Source organism: Notolepis coatsorum (genome assembly GCF_963971535.1).
Source record: "Notolepis coatsorum genome assembly, chromosome: 13".
Taxonomy (NCBI): domain Eukaryota; kingdom Metazoa; phylum Chordata; class Actinopteri; order Aulopiformes; family Paralepididae; genus Notolepis; species Notolepis coatsorum.
In genome coordinates, this window is record NC_140177.1 from 17,821,250 (window position 1) to 17,835,859 (window position 14,610).

Sequence of the window (14,610 nt, forward strand, 5' to 3'; positions counted from 1 at the left end):
AAAGCGCCATCTTGGGGCTCGGGATGTCATTCTACTGAATGAGGCCTTTAGGAGTAAATAACTGTGGTCTGACAGTGCAATGGGCCCCAATTCAACGTCAAAGCTATCAAATAGTCTAGGGGATGCAAAAACATAATCTATTCTTGAAAATGTCCTGTGTCTTGCTGAGAAAAAGGAAAACTCTTGCGCCGTTGGATTGAGCAATCGCCACAAATCATTTACTCCTGTGTCCTTGGACCAGGCCTGTAGTGCCGTAGAGGCCTGTCTCTGGTCATAGGTTGTGGTGAGACTAGATTTATCAATCAAGGGATCCCAGATGGCATTAAAATCCGCACCAATTATAAATGAATATTCAGGGAGATCTAGCATCGCTCTAGTGAGTGAAGCGTAGAAGTTAGCGTCATAAACATTAGGGGCATAAGCCGCTACCAAAGCAATTTTCCTGTTAAAGTAATCTATCTTGGCAATAGTTACTCGACCATCAGACCACACGTCCAACAATTTAATATTCAACTTCCGTTTCACTACTATAGCTACACCACAGGATTTGGTGTCAAAGGAGGAGTAGCTTATGTTTTGATATACTTTATCCGCCAGCTTTACATTGTCAGCCAATAAAAGATGCGTTTCACCTAAAAGAGCCACATCAACCTGTTGTCTTTTCATCCATGTTAAAACGCTTGTGCGTTTATGTTGAACATTAAGATGCCCAGTATTCCAAATCAAGATATTTAAATTAGCCATAGTCTAAACAGGTTGCAGTATGCCTGAGTGTAATTCGTCTGGAGTAGCATTTCATAATAGATATATATCCAACTGTTAAGGTCCTGTTGAGATCCGAGCTTGAGCATAAAAACAAACATATAAAACAAAAAAACATATAATCCCCTATTCCCACCCCCCTCCCACCCTTTAAAATACTTAACCAGTATCCCCATATCGAGCATATCAACCATATCAACATATCATATCATATCAACCATAACCACCGACGATGATGAGGAGGAGTACAGAGCCCTGGTGGAGAGCTTCGTGGGGTGGAGCGACAGCAACCACCTCCAACTCAACACCAGTAAGACCAAGGAGCTGGTGGTGGACTTCCGGAGGGGCAAGAAGAGGCCCCCCCCGATTCCCATCTCCATCCGAGGGGTGGATGTGGAGATGGTGGACTCATACAAGTTCCTTGGGGTACACCTGAACAATAAACTGGACTGGTCGGATAACACAGAGGCCCTCTACAGGAAGGGACAGAGCAGGCTGTTCTTCCTGAGGAGACTCAGGTCCTTCAATGTGTGCAACAGACTGCTGCAGTCTTTTTACCAGTCTGTTGTGGCCAGCATCCTCTTCTATGCTGTGGCATGCTGGGGAGGCTACATCAACTCAAGGGACACCAACAAGCTCAACAAGCTGGTGAGGAAGGCTAGCTCCGTGGTGGGAGTCGAGCTACCTAGACTTGAGGTGATGGCAGAGAGGGGGATGATAAGGAAGCTGGCTGCCATCATGGAGAACCCCTACCACCCCCTCTACGACGAGCTAGTCAAGATGAGAAGCTCGTTCAGCCACAGACTCATTCCCTCACGACACTCAACTAACCGCCTCGGACAGTCCTTCATACCAGCGGCCATCAGGCTCCACAACAGTGGGCAGCGACTAGCAGCCTCCAGGCTCCACAACAGGGGGCAGCGACAGCGACTGCTACCAGACATTGACCTGGGACTTATAGGAACCCAAGGAGGACAACCTACACTACCATAGGCTTACTGCACCTTATGTGGACACTGTATCCACCACTACATCTGGGATCCAGGAGATGGCGCCACAGGAGACAATCTTCCACGCCGGCAATGGGTTCTGCTTAAAATAAAAATAAAATAAAAAGATATACATGCTTAAAAAAGTAGAGTACATTCACTTAAACCTTATATGAACATGGCTAAGTTTAAACAAGAAGAAGAAAGAGTAAAAAGAAAAAAGCCTAGAATAGGAATTATTGCAAAAGAAAGTGGTGGGGGGTGGTTATAATACGTGTGCAGTGCGTCCACCAGGCCAGGGGAGGGCGATGTTCAGCTGTGAAGCCTGTTGTTTCCTATGATTCAGTAGAGGTTACAAAATATTCCAGAATATTCCAGCATTGCCACAGTGTAATTAGACCTCCGTGCCAGAAGAGGCGCTGTACAACAGTTCGTCTTATTTTTTTTTATCGACTAGTAGGTCAACAGCATATGAACCAGATGATGATTATGCCGTATGTGTGGTTAGCAGAATGTATCTAGAGGTCACAGAACATTCCGGCTTAGTAAAAGTGCAATTAGAGAGGTCGCTGTGCAACAGTTTCTCTGACATTTTAGCATCTTCTCTGTGTAGTTCCAATTTTAGTATATGTCTAGCCGGAGTTTCTACGCAATTTCGACGTAAATTACATGCATAAAAGTCATAGATCATTTAAACAGAGCTAACGTTTATCTCCCCAGCCTTAGTGGACGTTCAATGGTTATCAAAATAAAACCGACCAAACCCCCCTTATATCAGATATAGCGAAACATTTAAATAAAGTATCTAGGCGATATCCAGCGTCACATAGTTAACCTATTTATAAAAACAAAGTTATCGAAATTATATGACGCCGCTTGGCGTTTAAGCCATAACGAAGTGCTAACTGCACAAAAACAGTATACTGTAGCCTATGACGTGGTGTCCTCTTGGTTCTTCAAGAAGGTTGTGGCTTCCTTAGGTGAGGGAATATGTATCCTCGCTCCGTCTTTGGTGATGAACAGCTTTGCAGGGTACTGGAGAGACGGTTTGAAACCTAGATTGTAGAGTGAGGCCATGACGGCCTTGTAGCGGGAACGCTGCTCCACGACTTCGGGGCAGTAATCTTCATAGATTTGGACTGTGTGCCCTCCGTATACCAGTTTACCCCTCCTCTTCCGTGCCTCTCGAACAATTATTTTTTTTATTCCAATTTGACGTAAGCTAGCAATAACTACTCTAGGCCTGGAGTTATTTGCAGCTTTGGCCCCGATTCTGTAACACTGATCCAATGCGGGTGTCGTAGGAAGGATCCCCACCCCCAGAATTTCAACCAGTACCTTTGCAAACAAGACATTGGGTTGGTCGCAACTCACGGACTCATCCAGTCCTATTATGCGAATATTAGGTAGACGGAGTCGGTATTCGACGTCGGCTAGCTTAGCCATTAGCTTATCATTGATTCCTTCGGAGCCCACATATCCGAGGACTTGACATGGACCACACACATTGACAGTGTTGTGAAGAAGGCACGACAACGCCTCTACTTCCTCAGGCGCCTAAGGAAGTTCCAAGTCAGTCAGAAGATCCTTAGGAACTTCTACTCATGTACAATAGAGAGCATCCTGACCGGCAACATCACCTCCTGGTTTGGGAATAGCACTGCACAAGACCGTAGCAGACTACAAAGAGTGACACGTTCAGCCGAACGCACAATTAGAGGGGGGCTTCCCACCCTCCAGAACATTTACAACAAGCGGTGCAAGGGGAAGGCTAAGAGAATTATTAAGGACTCGAGCCACCCGAACAACTGCCTCTTTGAACTGCTGCCGTCAGGCAAGCGATACCGGAGTCTTATGGCGAGCACAGAAAGACTCAGAAGGAGCTTCTATCCCCAGGCCATCAGGCTGCTAAACGAACAATAATCGCTAAACGAACAATAATCACTATGCAACAACCATCAAATGCACACAGCACACACACCCACACGCACACACTCACTCAAACAAACAACACACTGCAGCACCCACTCTCCACACTTTAGATCACACAAACACACTTACACTTTATATTTATTGATAAAGGATTTGCACTACAACTCGTACACCTACTGTGAATTGTACCTAAACTGCACCTCGTCCATTTATGCCTTGCACTATATAGTATTGTATATTAGTACACTGCACAGTATTGTATATTGTATGGTAACTACGTCTACGAACATTGTACATATGTCTAAACTGAACACTGTGACCTCTTTTTTTACTTCTAATTTTTACTATGTTTTTATTTCATACTTATCTTGTCATGCACAGTCTCTGGAGCGCAACAGTAAGAAGCATTTTGTACAAAAGTATTCTGTACTTCTGTATGACAACTATTAAAGAAACTTGAAACTTGAAACTTCTAGATCTCCACATCTAGCATCTATCACTTCCACCTTGTCAACACAAGTACTCAAGCCGGTTTCCATATCGTTTAGACGAGCGGTCTGTGCACCAACCGTTTCCCATAGGTTGTCGATTTTGGATTCAATAGATTCTTTTTTAGAGGCAGCCTGGTTGGTTAGGGAGTGTAAACCGTCCGTTAAGGTGCGCTCGAGCTTAAGCTGGGATTGCGTGAGCTTGATCTGGGATTGCGTGAGCTCTTCGATTAGCTTAGCAATGGATTCCATATCGGTGGAAGCGTCATCTTTCTTTGTTTCGCTTGTTTTCTTCTGTGCCATTGTGGTTCTTTCAGTCAATATAGTTAGTTGGAAACCTAAGGTGATGTATACATACAGGTTTAACCGAGTTGAGAGTATAAAAAGAGGCTTTTAAAGTAAAATATAAAAAAGGGAGTAGCAGCTTAACAGAATGCGACCTCACATCCTCAACCCGGAACCGGTACCGGAACCCATGATGTTTGTAATCTTGTTGTGTGATATGATATGATATGATCAGATAGGATGGGATATATACAGTGAGTAAAAGTAAACAGTATACTCACGGTACAGGTGGGGGTCTGTACCATAACTGACATGATATACAGGTTTTGGTGGTTAAGAGTCAGACACACTTGGGGAGCTCCAGTAGCTCACCACGTACCTCAAGCGCTATTTCGGCGCCGGGGACAACCGTGCTCGTCACGGATCTGGGGTTTAGCGAGTTCGAATCCCGGACTGCAGCCGTGCCTTTCCCAGAGTGTCTTCCCCCCCATCTGTACCCCTTCAGCCTGTTTCTGTCGGTCATTCTTGACCAGAGTAAATGCGATAAACGCTAAAAAGAGCCAGGGGAATGGCCAAAGTTTGAAAAAAAAAAAGAGTCAGACACACTTAGGGGCGAATTCACAAAGGGATTGCGCAGCTTTTTCTGACACAATGCCTGTTCAAATAGCCCCAAAACGATAGGTTATGGCTATAACCAAGTTCTGTGAGTAATGGTGACGCTCGGCGTCACTACTGCACTGTACCTTGCTCGTGCACGCGCACTGAATAAAAAATTCCACAATGTACCTTTACATCCCAACATTCGTCTGACCACACCCCTATCAGCTTACCTTCATAAGCAGATGTGTGGCCACCTACTCGCCTCCTTCCCAAGCTTTCACCACAAGGTGAGATCAAGGCGGTTAGGTGGCCGAGCGGAGATTGCGTTCGTCACCAACCCCGGAGCTGTGAGCTGGATTCGCCTGTTCGAATCCAGCTCACAGCTCCGGGGTTGTCACCAGCTTGGCTGGCCGTCTGCACTAATACAATTGGCTGTATTAGAGGGTGGGAGAAGCTGGCGGGGTGGGTCCGGGTCGTTGTAAACAGCGACTCCTACAGTTCGGTCGGGGCGCCTGCTAAGCGCGGATAGGACTTGAGGGGGATAGTGTGGTCCTCCCACACGCTACGCCCTCTCGATGAGAATCCGCGCTGCCAGGTGAAAAGAAGCGGTGATTGGCTGGACGTGTGTCGGAGGAAGCACGTGGTAGCCTCCACTCTCCCAGATGATCTGACTGTGGGGGGTAAGTGCGCAGCGACCAGGAAGGGACTGGGAATTGGCATACGACTAACATTGGGATGGGAGAAAATCGGAGGAAAATGGAGGGGGAAAAAGATAAAAAAAAAAAAAAAAAAAACAAGGTGAGATCAAGGGCTGCAGCGGCGTCTGACACCGAGCGTCACCATTACTCACAGAACTTGGTTATAGCCATAACCTCTCGTTCTGTTTCGTAATGGATCTCGCTCGGCGTCACTACTGCACAAGGGAGGCCAAGCGAGAGCCATCGCCCGACAAATGTACCCCGCTGAGGCCCCCGACAACCATCAGATCGGGGAGGACCGAGCCCCCCCGACCCCCCCTAATGGAGGGCACCCCCCCTATTGGAGGTTCCCGGGAGGGCGACGGACCCGACCGTGCGAAGAGGCACTCAAGCAACTCAACGCACAGGGTGAGCAGACCGTGGCTTGACCCCACGACTACACACACGCACAACCCGCATGCCACCCGGGAACGAACGGAAGGAACAACCTCGTTACTGCCCCCAGAAATCACGGGGTCAAGAGCAAACCCAACCCCGTGGCAAGGCCGTAGCAGCGGAGCGCGAAGGAAGACCCAGACCCACCGAAGGGACTGGATCCCCTGGAAAACGGGGGCCCGGAGAGGTCAATGACGCCAGGCATCAAGACCCCACCAGGCGGTCACTTAGTGACACCGCCCCCCACATCGCCAGCGTATTCGGATAAGGCCCCTCCAAGAGCGGGCCCTTTCCCCCCAATAGCACACTGCCTGGCATACTGACCCTGCAGAACAGGCAGTCAGCATGGCCGTAAGCACTCAAAAGGTTAACCAACGGAAGCAGGCAGCGTACCGGGGAAACCAGTCAACAGGCTGTAACCTGAGCCTGGAGCACTGCGGACGAGACAGGCGCCAAAGGAGTCAGCTGAAAACAGCCGCCCCGGCGGAAGGGGCGTATGCTGGCGTTGTTGATCACCATGACAAAGCCTCCTTTAAACCCCCCCCCCCAGAGGGTATGAGGCAGAGAAGGCTGACATGATTGGCAGACGTCATGAACGTGCAGGGGCACACTCAACCGGGTAACCCGGGAGGTGACTCTGCCCCAACACACCAGGGAACCAACCACCCTGTCGTTACCCTATGCGGTGGTTGTTCCTATAACCCCTCAAGAAAAAACTCCAAAACACACCTGCGGGCATTATACCGCAGTACAAGTGTTTCAGTTAGGGTTTTCAAAAAGGGTTATTCCAGGCCTACGGGTCGACAAAACATTACTTCGGACCGGGCCCGGCGGCACGGGAAGCACAGGGTTACCAGAGGAGGTCCAAGACCACCCCAACAGCCCCCTCTTCGCCACGCGTGAGAGAGGAGCGAAAAAAATGGAGAACCAGCCCCAAGCACACCGCACTTGGTATTCCCAGGCGGTTTCCCAACCAAGTACTAACCAGGACCAAACCTGCGTAGCGGCCGAGATCGAACGAGATCGGGCGTGTACAGGTTGGCATGGCCGTAAGCCATTACGACAGTGCAGAGTACTATATGTACCCAACAAAGGTCTCCATAGCGCCTAACCCTGCGACACCCGGACCGACCTGGCATTTTTCCCCCCGAAAAAAGCACAAGTCCCTCAGGGTACCAGAACAGCAGATCTGCATCCCCGGTGTCGTAGGTTTAACTGATCTGGACCAGCGTGACCAGAACCAGTCCCGTGCCCTAACCACGCCGACATGCCTACTCCAGGAGAAGGGGCAGATATGCGTGTTGATCTTAAAACATGAAAAGAAGGCGCCACCCAGGCGGTCGGTGCGAACCGCGCCCGGTGGCCCACCCCAAGGGCGTGAGACCCCTCTACATATATTCAGATCCATTCCGTCATCATCCCCCAGATATGAACGAGAATCCGTCGATAACCAATAACAGGTCGTCGGAAGAGGAAAAAACCTCCATCCCAGTTGCTTTATAAAAACGCTGTTTTAACCACAAGCAACCAAGGCATGCTAGTCACCCGCCTGATCTTCAACAGAACACCCCGAGCTAGCACTTAAGCGTGCGTCGGGACACAACCACATCAATGAACAGGCTATTTAGACCTTTCAGTGAATCCCCAAGGTGCCCAGGGGAACGACAAGAGGGGTGTGGTGCTTCCTAAACTCCAACTCTTTTTAATAAAAAAGAAGGAAGCACCAACAGCATGAATCCCAGTCTACACAGCCGAGGGTAAAAACTGTTTACATTTTTACATCCAGTCACCCCTTCCACAGAGGATTTAGACCGAAATTCCCCAGAAAGCCTTCCCACGTGAGTCGTAGAATGAAAAAGCCATGGCAACTGCGAGTCACGTGACCAACTGACTCAAGTTACACATAAAATCGAGCGTAGCGGACCCGTAAGTCCTACGCTCTAACCCGACACTTTGACACAACAGATCTTACGTAAAGATCTAACTCACGGAAGCCATCGTCATAGCAACGTACGTTCGTATGCTATGACGGGGGGAAACCCCACACACAACTCCTGTTTTTGTAATAGGAGCAGAGTCAGGACAACCCCCCCCCCCCCCCCCCCCCCCAGCCAAGGCGTTTAACGGCTTGGCCCTGACTGGCCCAACAGGAGATGAGAAAACCCCTTTGACCAATCAAGTGGGAAGGAGGGGTTTATTCGGCACCCCCTCACAAAACCCTTCCCCCTACACACAATAACAACTGTAGTATATGAAACCTTTGGTAGAATGCTAATGAATAGCGCAAGCTAATACAATGCATGCTACTCACAGACTGTGAACAGGGTTTACAACAAAACCAAGTCATGTGTGTGTGTGAATCCTACACCCGCATTCCATGTTGTACATAGAAAAAACACTGATAGAGAGTATAACGGCTAGGCCGTGGAACGTGTGTATACGAGCATTACTGCAACTAACACAACAGTGTTGTAGTTCAACATTACTTTGTGTGTAAGCAACAGACCATACAACCAGCTTCTACCTGCATGTGGAGCGTCAGGCCGAGATAGAAACCCTTCTATAACCGAGTGTATGCTGCAGACCTTGCTTTAATCTCATAATACGAACGTAACTCATCCATCAATGTATACTAATGCAGATTCACACTTTGCAACCTCATCATATGTTTTGGTGAAGAAACACACAGTTTGTTTAACAAAAATACAGTCCCCCTTTAGAAGGGACTTTTTATTTATGCAAACAAATAATATGAGAGGGCCGGGGAGGGGTAAACAGAGGGGACAGCATGGGAAAAAAGTCACTGCCTAGCGGCGTCTGCTGCCTCGAGCCGCTCAGGCTTTGCCACCCCGAGAAGCCCCGGAGGGACGGTAGGTAATCGGTTGCTGGTCTCGTCAATCCCTACCGTCTCCTCCGGTCGTAGATGGGCCGGCTGCAGCAGTAGCACCGTCTCTCCTCCTGGCCTTCGTCGACGGCCAGCAGTGGCGATGGAGGCAGTGGCAGCCACGGCGGAGTTAGCTCGACGACGTGGAAGCCGTCTGACTCCACCGGCGATGACGGGAGGTGGAAAATGGGGTTGGAGCACGGATCTCTCCTCTGCCATCTCTCTGCATGTTGAGGTCATCAATTGCAGGGCCTTCCCGAACAGTCCAGCATCGGAGAGGGTGGCCGTCAGAAGAGGAGCCCTCTTCTTCTCCGGCACAAAGGTGGCGCTGGATCAGAGTCGCCAGGGCGCGCACTTTCCCAGCGGCTATGGCCTGCACCTGAGTCAGATGCAGGACAGCTCCTGCCGCCTGGGTGAGCTGATCATGTTGTACCTCCGACCGCTCCGTGCCGCCCGTCATTATCCCGGATACAAATCTTGCCAGCTGTGCGATATTAGACGTAGGCCCCCATTGAGGGGAAAAATGGGTAGACAACGTCCACCCCTCTCACCGGGCGACGCTGCCAGAGATGACCTATTAGATCATCGGGGACAGGAGCAGGCAGTGGCTGCGGCAGCGGCGCGCCGTTTGCAGTGGCACGCCGTTTGCAGCGGCCGCCACCGCCATAAGCTCGGGGAACAAAGCCCGCAGTTCCCCCTGCAGACTTTCCTCCACCGAACCCGCATCCCTCACATGCAGCAGGCTTCGACTGCTTAAGGAACCACAGTCTGATGTGGCTGATAGTAGGGCATGCTGCCGATGAGGCCGAGGGGTTTCCCCGACATCCTCGAACAAGGCGCCCCAAGGAGACATATCACCCCCCTCCAGTGTTACCTGGACGGGTGGGATATTCGTCTCTACTGGGCCTTCAAACAAGAACCCGTCCGCCTCTACCATGCAATCCTCTGTTTCCATTGGGCAGCTAGAGACCGACGCATCCTCGCTGGTCTCCAGCAATTCCCCAAACCCAGGCCGTTCGCGTCTGCAGGACACCATCTTGCGACGGGACCGAGCAGACGCAAAAAGTTTGCGTCTCAAATCCTCCGGAACCAACGGAATCGGCCGTTCAACAACGGACGATTCCCCGGAAACAGAGGAACCAGAGCCAGGACCAGGCCATCGCAGAGGCGACGGCACCGGTGCACTGGCTCCTCGGAGAGGCAAACTACCCATCGGATGCCTACCGGGCGTGGCTGCCGACCACGAACGCGGCAACAGCCCCGCACCAGAACGCACGACGGAGGCGGGAATGGAGAACCACTGGTGAAGAGTGGTTCTACGACTCTCCGAAGTAGACATTATGACTTAGATTTTTCTCTTGAATATTTATGAGAGAAGAAAAAAATAAGCACAATGTAAACTCGTCTCAACTTTCTTCAACTAGCAACCTCGTCAAGTGGGGATCTACCGAAGGCACTTCCTTGTTGTGAAAGCGAAGAAGGAGGCGAGTAGGTGGCCACACACCTGCTTATGAAGGTAAGCTGATAGGGGTGTGGTCAGACGAATGTTGGGATGTAAAGGTACATTGTGGAATTTTTTATTCAGTGCGCTTGCGAGGTACAGCGAGGTACAGTGCAGTAGTGACGCCGAGCGAGATCTATTACAAAACAGAACAAACCTTGCTATTCACAAAGCATGCACAAAGGGTGAAATACCGTGCTAACTGCGTTGCCATCATCATTGCATCTCTGTGCGTTGGTGCTATTTGCGGGTATTTAAGTGAGGTTATATGGGCGGGAAATGTGCCCCCTTTCTATGCAAATGAGCCTCATTGCAAAAACAGTCCAATTCACAAAGATCGGCGCTAAGTGCCACTCACAGTTAGAGTGACGCTATTTATGTCTTCAGAGAATTGGTGGTAACTAAGCGCATTAGTGGCCGGTGTCTCCCGTGATCCGTTGCATTAGGTAATAATCACAATAAAGAGAATAGAACCTGCACACTCATATGCTCCAGAATAAACTTTTAATTTATAACGTTTCGTCAGGTCCATGATGAGTAGAGGCTGGAAACATGGTCAATGAAAAGTTTATTCTCGAGTATATGAGAATGCGGGTTCTATTCTCTTAACTTAATTTCTCATTCTAAAAATATTCCTAAATCTGAAATTATTTTCACTGGCACACAGTGCCTAACTTTGGCAGAAAGATTCAGCACCATGGACAGGTCTGCTCAAACTAATTTATTTTGGGATGACATGACAAATGATTTGGTACAATCTGGGTGGGAAAATTCTAAATGTGATTTATTTTTATTCCTATACATCCCTAGATTGTGTTTTGATATGATAGACAGTTTGGTTAATGAAAACATTTTCGCAAAATAAGTCTCGTGCCATATTTTGCTCCCCTTCATAGATTCACTCGTAGGTCGTGACCATGATTAAACCTGATCAAAACATGATAAAACGTGACCATGATCACGTTTTATGCACCTGAGTCTCCTGAACACGTAGAAATCAACCCTGAGTCGATCGGACCTTCCTATGCAATATCTTTAGTGAATAGGTCCTTAAGACGGAGCAAATAGCAGGCGCAAATCACACGCAGTTAAGGGTGCTATTAGTGGGTGCAATCCATTCTTCATGAATTCGCCCTTTAGTGGTCAGACATTCCTAATAGTTCTCGAGTTCTGCACATATGTATGTTTATATTCATATGTAGACACACATAATGCTCCAAACATCCTTAGACTTGTTCAAACTGTTTGATCTATGGAAGAAACACCCGCTACATCAATGTATAGTGTGTGTGTGTGTGTGTGTGTGTGTGTGTGTGTGTGTGTGTGTGTGTGTGTGTGTGTGTGTGTGTGTGTGTGTGTGTGTGTGTGTGTGTGTGTGTGTGTGTGTGTGTGTGTGTGTGTGTGTGTGTGTATTTGTGCGTGCGTGCGTGCGTGCGTGCGTGCGTGCGTGCGTGTGTGTGTGTGTGTGTGTGTGTGTGTGTGTGTGTATGCGTGTGTATGCATGTGTGTGTTTGTGTGTGTGTGGTTCTATGGTTGCTATGTGCAACATAGTAATCACTGTGATCCTGTTGAGGGCCACTAATTATAAGGCAGGAAGAAGCCAGCTGGATGACCTCAAGGCATTGTTTGAAGTGACTGCAGACATGCTGTATGTTAGAATTACCAGTGGTGGAAGGTATATATATTTTAAGTATTTTGTATTTTACTTAACACTAGCACAGCCATGGAGAAAATGCCACTAATTCCCACCAGGAACGGGTCAGATGACCTGACAGCTTATATAAGAAATATGAGAAAAATAAACAGTGTAAACTATATAATTACCTCTGAATATAAAAATATGAGGTTTACCACAATGGTTTGAGTGACACAAAAAAAAATATTAAAAGATAAATATATTATAAATTATTATTTTTGAATTTTTTGGATGGAAGAGCCACACATTGACGGGCAAAGGGCCACATGCGGCTCGCGAGCCACGGGTTGGCCACCCCTGCGCTAGATGCTTGCAAAGTGCTGTGACTTTCGTCTGTTCCAACGGCCCATATGTGGAATAACATTCTAATTACATTTTCCTGAAGTCATTTTGAAATTTCAGAAACCGTGCGAGATAAAACTGGTACTTTTAGGAAAAGTCATTGAGTGACAGAACTGGAGCTCGACCGAGTGACGAGGATACATTTATTGAAAATGCCTAGGGGTCATTTGACCCCTTGTCAGCTGTGCTAGTTTAAGTACAATTTTGAGCTACTTCTACTTTACGTAGTATTTTCATTTTAGTACTTTTACTCCACTACATGTCAAAGGAAATATTGTACTTTTTAAGAGTATATACTTTCACATTTGAAGCCTGACAACTTCAAGGGGACATAATCAGAGGAGCAGGAGCATAACTGGACCACATAGCACTTTAACATAACCTTTAATCAGGGGAGCATAACTGGACCACAGACCACTTTAGAATGCTTACTTTTACTTTAGATACTTAAGTATATTCAATAGCAAACACTTCTCTATTTACTTAAGTAGAATCTGACGGGAGGACCTTTACTTTTACCAGAGTACTCATTTATCTGGGTATTTCTACTTCCACTTAAGTAAAGGAACTGTGTACTTCTTCCACCACTAAGAATCACCCTTGCCTTGCCACTGTGGCTGAACAGGATCACACTGGGGCTACAGAGGCTGAACAGGATCACACTGGGGCTACAGAGGCTGAACAGGATCACACTGGGGCTATAGATGCTGAACAGGATCACACTGGGGCTATAGATGCTGAACAGGATCACACTGGGGCTACAGAGGCTGAACAGGATCACACTGGGGCTACAGAGGCTGAACAGGATCACACTGGGGCTACAGAGGCTGAACAGGATCACACTGGGGCTACAGAGGCTGAACAGGATCACACTGGGGCTATAGAGGCTGAACCAGAGTCACACTGGGTGTGAGGCTACAGAGGCTGAACAGGATCACACTGGGGCTACAGCGGCTGAACAGGATCACACTGGGGCTACAGAGGCTGAACAGGATCACACTGGGGCTACAGAGGCTGAACAGGATCACACTGGGGCTACAGAGGCTGAACAGGATCACACTGGGGCTACAGAGGCTGAACAGGATCACACTGGGGCTACAGAGGCTGAACAGGATCACACTGGGGCTATAGAGGCTGAACAGGATCACACTGGGGCTACAGAGGCTGAACAGGATCACACTGGGGCTATAGAGGCTGAACAGGATCACACTGGGGCTATAGAGGCTGAACCAGAGTCACACTGGGTGTGAGGCTACAGAGGCTGAACAGGATCACACTGGGGCTACAGAGGCTGAACCAGAGTCACACTGGGTGTGAGGCTATAGAGGCTGAACCAGAGTCTGCAATATTTGACCTAGATATCATTTCGGTGAGAACAGGGAAATATCTAATTGTAAATGGCTGCATTTATATAGTGCTTTTATCCTCACATTTGACCCATTCACTCACACATTCACACACCGACGGTGGAGGCAACCATGCAAGGTGCCAACCTGCTCATCGGGAGCAATTAGGAGTTCAGTGTCTTGCTCAAGGACCCACGGAGCGGGAATCGAATCAGAAACCTCCGGATTACCAGACGACTGCTCTCTACCTCCTGAGCCACAATCTAGCTGGATTTCATTATGAATTCGTAGAGTCTCGCACAACACGGAAATACACGCCTCGAAATCCATCGCTGAAAGTGTAGGGATTAGCAGAGAACAAGATGCTCCCACAGAAACGCTTTGCTTTTGCACGGATTACAGGATGTCGATCACTTATGGATGTGCCTCCTGCAGGGGGCTGAAGGAACAAAATCTTCCTGTTGTCATGGAGACCGAGAATGGCTAAAGTGGTATTCGTTTATGCAGGGTATTGTTGAGGTACTGTGAGCGCAGTACTGAAATGTCAGGGAATGAAAACACATCTGTGCCCCTCTCACCAACCCGCTGAACTCCAAATAGAGACTCCAACTCCCATCATGCAACCTGTCGTCGGCCAACAGAGTTTGGGGGA

The 14,610-nt window shown here is 48.4% G+C and overlaps 1 protein-coding gene across 1 annotated transcript in view; it reads right to left on the reverse strand.

Moving 5' to 3' along the window:
• adcyap1r1a (adenylate cyclase activating polypeptide 1a (pituitary) receptor type I) overlaps positions 1 to 14,610 on the reverse strand; it is a gene marked incomplete at both ends in the record, with an annotated part of 172,939 nt that overhangs the window by 91,516 nt on the left and 66,813 nt on the right. Inside the window, 2 exons of the mRNA XM_084327581.1 lie at positions 13,189 to 13,460; positions 13,543 to 13,836. Coding sequence (XP_084183707.1) covers positions 13,189 to 13,460; positions 13,543 to 13,836 — 566 coding nt within the window. The remainder of the gene's footprint in view (positions 1 to 13,188; positions 13,461 to 13,542; positions 13,837 to 14,610) is intronic.